Source organism: Lagopus leucura, unplaced genomic scaffold (genome assembly GCF_019238085.1).
Source record: "Lagopus leucura isolate 7727_CA_CO unplaced genomic scaffold, USGS_WTPT01 Super-Scaffold_100001, whole genome shotgun sequence".
Classification (NCBI taxonomy): Eukaryota; Metazoa; Chordata; class Aves; order Galliformes; family Phasianidae; genus Lagopus; species Lagopus leucura.
The window spans coordinates 19934265-19940527 of NW_024962262.1; the positions used below are offsets into that span (position 1 = coordinate 19934265).

The 6263-nt window shown below is 36.3% G+C and overlaps 1 protein-coding gene across 1 annotated transcript in view; it reads right to left on the reverse strand.

Annotated features, from left to right (window-relative positions):
- Positions 1 to 1271: 1271 nt before the first annotated feature.
- LOC122177208 overlaps positions 1272 to 6263 on the reverse strand; it is a 47226-nt gene continuing 42234 nt past the window's right edge. Inside the window, 1 exon segment of the mRNA XM_042866362.1 lies at positions 1272 to 1522. Within this exon segment, the coding sequence (XP_042722296.1) occupies positions 1272 to 1522 (251 nt within the window).

A 6263-nucleotide genomic window follows, 5' to 3' on the forward strand; every position in this document is an offset into this window, starting at 1 on the left:
GTCATTTCTGGCCACGCTCTCTTCTTCCAATCAGGGTCATCACCATGTGGCCATCATACAGCTTACTTGACTTTGCTTTTATCCTCTTCCAGAGGAACGTTCCTGAGGTTCTCAGGGTTGCTTTCTCATGTTGTTTATCTTGCTACACAGCTTCTGCTCTGAACAGTCTTTCATGAATTCCTCCAGAGAAGAGACATTATGAACCTAAGGAAATAACTATTGTATTCCAGTATATAATAATTGGTCTAATAAGGAACAACTCAATATATATGAAGAAGTACTACATTAATATTCTAATTTACTTTTCTTTTTTATCTTCTGGTGTTTAAGAATGCAATGTGCATATTTACAACTCTAATAAATAAATAATAATTTGAAAAAAAAAGAAGCCCTACAGAAATTATGGCAAAATGGAACTGAATTTGTTACCTTGATCAGAAAGAGCTTTTTACCTTTCGGAATTTTGTCAACATGGGTTCTTTTTTTTTTCCTAATTTTAAGACTGTTAACTGACTTACTCCCTTCAACAACTTCAGTATCTCCACAAAGGCAATTATATGCCTTTACAAACCCTTCAAGAAAACTATATTACATGTTTCACTTTAGTGAAGCTAATTCAGAAATGAACATTAAAAAAACAGAAATATGAATATACTTACAGATCACATAAGAAATACAGACCATCAGAATTTGAAAACATACTCAAATAGGCTTTAACATACTGGGTGCTGGATAGGAAAAAATAGAGAGAAAAAAAGCAATGGAATAGTAGAACATATTTGAGAGAAGTAGTAAGCTATCTATTTGGAAATTAAAAACATGGCAAATTGAAATAAATAAACGAATAATCAAATAAATAGTTTCTCTCTTGAAAAAGGTATTTTTACAAAACCCCATGCAGATGGAAGTTGCTTCAGGAAGATTTAATTTTGTTTCTGTCACTTTATTTTACCAGGAAAAGATTCTGTTTACCAGTTTGGAAGGACTGTCAAGTTTCTCATTTTTTTCCTCTTATGTCTCTCATTTCAGCTTTACGTCCGCAATAAAAGCATCAATGATCAGTTTGATATTACTCAGTGATAAAACTTCCCCAAGGCGAGATGCAGGAGGCATCACTGTCCCAATAGCCTTTTCATGCAGTGACCTTGTGTCAGGGTTTCTCATGCATACTAAAATTCTATGTCTCACAGGTTTGTTGCGATGGTATATGTTTCTCCCGCCTCATAAACGGTGAAAAGAAAAGCAGAAAAGACAAAGAGAATTGCCACTTTTCAATTTCTTTTCATATCAAGGAAGAAGAATGTGGCAAGAGAGCTGCGGGCTCCTCTGCTGGTACAGAATGAAGGACGTTTAGCAGCTCCTGCTCCCACAAGCTGAAAACCACCAGACCTGGAGGTTTGATCCTCCTTCTCTTGCGGTGGTGAAGGAGGCTCAGGGTCTGCAAGCTTTGCTTCAAGTTGCTGAGCTCCAATAGCTTCCACTCCAGCGCCTTTTGTTTTGCAAATTCCTTTGTAATGGGATTCTTTAGAGCAAGCAGTACCTTTTTGCAGTCATTGTTTGTATTTTCAATTGCTAGCTTTGTACAGCGAAGGGCAATTGTCTGAGGACGGTAAGACTTCTCTGTCTTGCGCTTTTTTCAGCAGGATAGGGCCTCTTTCAGCCCGACGCTTCTCTGTAGGACTCCTTTCAGCCCGTTTCTTTATAGGACTTTTCTCAGTCTTTTTATCTATAGGACTTCTTTCAGGCCTTTTTCGCTAGAGTTTCTTTCAGCTCTTTCTTTTTCGCTAGAGCTTCTTTCAGCCTTCTCTTTCTAAAGCTTCTTTCAGCTCTCTTTAGATAGGACTTCTGACCGACGCTTCTCTCAGACCACTTCTGACCGCTCTACCTTACTTGTCCCTGTTCGGGCGCCATTTGTGGCAAGAGAGCTGCGGGCATCCTTGCTGATGCAGCGAGACGCACGGACTCCCTTGCTGGTGCAGAATGAAGGACGTTTATTGTAGGTGTTTACAACCTTTTATGCCTGCGCAACTGGTCACATGTAGGAGCCGGGAGCCTTGTGTGCGTTTAAGTCTGGCTCAAGTTACTGCTGAGCTTTTTTACTCATTAGCAAGATAATTACTTTCTTTACCGACTGAAGAATATTTTGAAAAGCATCCCTTCCATAGCCAAAGCTAGCTTATTAACCCTCTCTTTATAATCATTACAGACTTTATATTTTGAGCACTGCATCTCCAAATCATTCTTCCTTTAATTTATAACCCTTTTCCAACCTTCTCTCCTTTTCTCTTGCCGTTGGTCAATCTCTTTTTTTTCTTTTGCTCTTGCTCTCTCACTATTATTTTTTATTCTGAACTTACTAGTCATGTGCATATCACTGGGAAAAAAAATAAAAAATAATAATTAAAAAAAAACACTGAGAAAAAAATAGAATTAAAAAAAAGTACTTTATGTTTTCCTCCCTTTCTGTACTACTCTTCGATATTAATAGAATTTAACGCGTTGCACCACCATCTACTCAAGAAATATAAATAATGGTAATTTTAATTTCTGATTTGGAAAACAGGGTTAAAAATAAAGCTCAGTAGGTACCTGAAAGGATTTAGGTTAAGCCCATATTCCACATCAGAGAAGAGTTGCCAACTTCTTGTTTTCTTAGTCATTTATTAAATCTCTTGGCTGTGAGATGGTAGACTTATGTATACCATTTCCTTCCACTGTTCACATATTTTTGAGACTGGGCAGGAGTTACAGCAATCAATGATTTTCAGTGCTTGGGTTTTCACTTCCTAATCAGTTCAGATGCAGGAAAAGCTGGTTAAACAGGGAGATGGGTTTATCAATAAATTGTCAGCAGAAGTGGCCAGACTTTGGAAATTCTGCATTCACCCATAGTTGGGATTTCCTGATGGATAAGGAATCCTTTCACCTACCTGTTTTAAGAGTAGTAAAGCTCTGTTTCTGAGTTTGGAGTCTGGGCTTTTTCAGCCTTGAAAAGACTCCGGTGAGATCTCGCTGTAGACTTCCAATACACAAAAGCTTATAATCGAGAGGGAGACAGAATTTTTACATGATCTGATAGTGATAGAACAAGGGGGAATAATTATAAATTAAAAGTGGTGAGATACAGATTAAAAGTCAGGAGAAAAAAAATCACTTGGAGGGTTATGGGACAGGTTGCCCAGAGAAGCAGTGAATGCCCCATCTCTGGAGGCATTCAAGGCCAGATTGGATGGGGCTTGACAACCCTACCCACGACAGGGGTATTGAAACTACACGATCTTCACGGTCCCTTTTGTGATTCTATGATTCTACGGACTTTTCAGCCAATACTGTAGGAAAATTCTGTGGAGATTTCAAAAATGAAAAATCAATCTAGAAGCCTCTGTAGGACAGTAGTTAGTGGTCCCTCCTTACACTAGACTCTTCACAACCATGCTTTAGAAAATTCATTGTAATACTATGTTACGATTTAGTTAGCAAGGGATTTTTGAAGGTGTCTGTGTGATTTGGGAGCATACAAAATCCGTAGAAAATTATTCATATTAAAACAGCACAGAAGATGATGAAGGCTTCTGCTTCTAAAATGAACAGTGCTTTTGGATATTCCCCTGAAGACTGATATTAAATAAAAGGGAAGAAGGTTTTAACATCTTTTTGAAATAAAATTTGGTAAAATTGAAGTTCTACTCTTAAAGAGAAAGAAAAAGAAAGAACTCTATTTCATTTGATAATAACTAATTCTGCTGGAATCTTTGATACCCTGATAATACATGACCTTTAAAACAAGAACAACATGAAAAACTATTTTCATTTCTTCTCCTCTTTTCTGTCATTCAGTTCACTGAAGTCTTCACAATTCTCTTTTGTTTATCAAACACTGTAGGGCACTGCAGTATCAGTTTGAGAAATGATTCTTCAGACAGAAAGCATCTCATTGGCATAATTGTGTGCATGCCTTGAACCCTATAGAATTTGGGTACAGTCCCTAACTCAGACTTTAAACAAGTGCCACGTATTTGATTAGAAGTGACAATATGCGGTGAAAAGCTGTAACCACAAACTATAAATAGTTAATTATTCAAATAAGCTCTTGTAACTGGTTACTGACTTAGGATGGACTTCTACAGGACTATGAATGTATTCCTCACACTAAGGATTTCAGTTACACATAGGCTTTCTGACAAAAGCAAGCAAATAAAAAAAAAAGCCTTCTCAGTGCAATTAATTTTGCCCAAATGTGTTTATCTATATAGAATACTTAAAAAAAAATTAGCCTTTAGAGCTGCTGGAAAGAAATAGATGTTTTCATTATGTGAGTTATTATACCATGAAGCAGATATTGAAGTTGACTTTTCCAATTTAATGTTTACTTTTCTCCAATTGATGCAACTGAATGTGTTTAAAATCCTAAGTTTTGGAGACATAAATCCCTGTAGTTCCATTTGTAGACATACAGAAGGTCATTAAAAAGAATGAAGAGTATTTTGTCAAATCACCAAAAACAATAATTATTTCTTAATACATGTCTAAACCTCTTTTATATTCCACAACAGTGACAGTCTAGTTCAACAATAGAAACCATGGGAAAGTAAGGTGTTGCTATCTAAATACATTATAGCAAGAAAACGTCAAAGTTAATTGTTTTCTATTAGTCTGTAAAAATTGATACACTCTCTATTTTTTATTAATTTTAGCAGAAGTAGGATTATTGAAGTACAATACTGTTGTAGTTTAGCCCAGCAGGTGGTAGAGCACCACACAGTCATTTCCTCACTCTTCCCAATTGGATGGGGGAGATAATAATAATTAATTGAAATTAAAAAAAAAAAAAAAAAAAGCAGATTAGACTATTTACTAAGAAAAGGATCATAGCTACGACTCCATATATGGATACATATAACAAGTGATGCACAAGCCATTGCTCATCATGCACTCGCCAATGCCTAGCTGGCCCCCAAGAAGTGGAAAAGAGCCAGGTGAATTTCTACGCCCTCCAAAACTCCTGCATGATATCATATGGCATGGAATAACCTGCTGGCCAGTATAAGCCAGATGTCCTAATTTTGTTCATCATAGCTCCTTGGGCCCTTCACTGAGAATGGCCTTGGTTCTGTACAACACTGCTTAGAAGCAGCTATAAACCTTGGTATGTTTTTCTCCTTGAACAAAACACATAGCTTTGTACCAGACACTGTGAAGAAAGCAATTCTATCTCAGCTGAAACTCAAACAAATGGACTTAATATTATTTATTTTGAATTTAATATTTCTAGAACATCATATCATTTAGTCCTCATAAATGTTCTGTAGTTTCTCATCGTTGTCATCATGTGATGAAAATAATTTTATCATATTCTGAACCTGTAGTGTCCATAGCCAGTATTGCAACACAAGAGCGTGCTAAGAGATATAGAGTTCAGTGTTTCCTCAGATCTCAAACATTACTATTTTAGTAATAAAAGATATTTCCAAATAGCCAAACTGCCAATCCACAGATGATATTAGAAAATCACTAATATTTTAAGTAATGCATTGGTCTTAAAATCTAAACTATCACATTCTCTGGGAACATTTTTATTGCTTTCTTTTCCTATTGTTTTTATATTGTGGAAAACAGATATTTAAAAGTAACTAGAAAAAGGCAAAGTTTCACATCTGTTATGAAACATGCTGGAAAATGAAACAGCAAATATAAGGTAAAACTGAGCATTCTGAAAAAAATATTCTGGAATAACAGTGGGTAATGATAATGCACCGGGTATGCATTTGCAAAGAATGAGCATACAAATGTCAGAAAAATCTCATATTTTGGCTCAATTTTCATGAAGAAATCTCTTTTCTATTTTGTTTTTGTTGTTGTTGTTGGTTTTTGTTTGTTTGTTTATGACTGGATTTTTTTTTATTTTGCAAACAGTATGCTGTGGGACAGTGTGCAACAGTACCAGATTTCTGGTATGAACCAGATTTCTTCTGATTTGCTATTGCATATGATGTATTTTTTTGTGTTGAAGTCATAACATTCCCATAGTAATATCTGTGAGAATCCTTCTTTGTTTTTTGGCTCAAAGCTTGCTTCCTGAGGTATTTCTTGTGATAAGACTCTGAATGATTTGTTGAGGAGGCAACTAATGGGTGCTAACCGTGTGACAATCGATATTGCTTTGGGAACATTTGAAAGCCCCTTCCCCCAAAGCTGCTTGCTCTGTAGAAGAGCGGATGAGAATGGTCAGGAGTGTTTACTGGCGGAAGATCTGGCCTGTGACA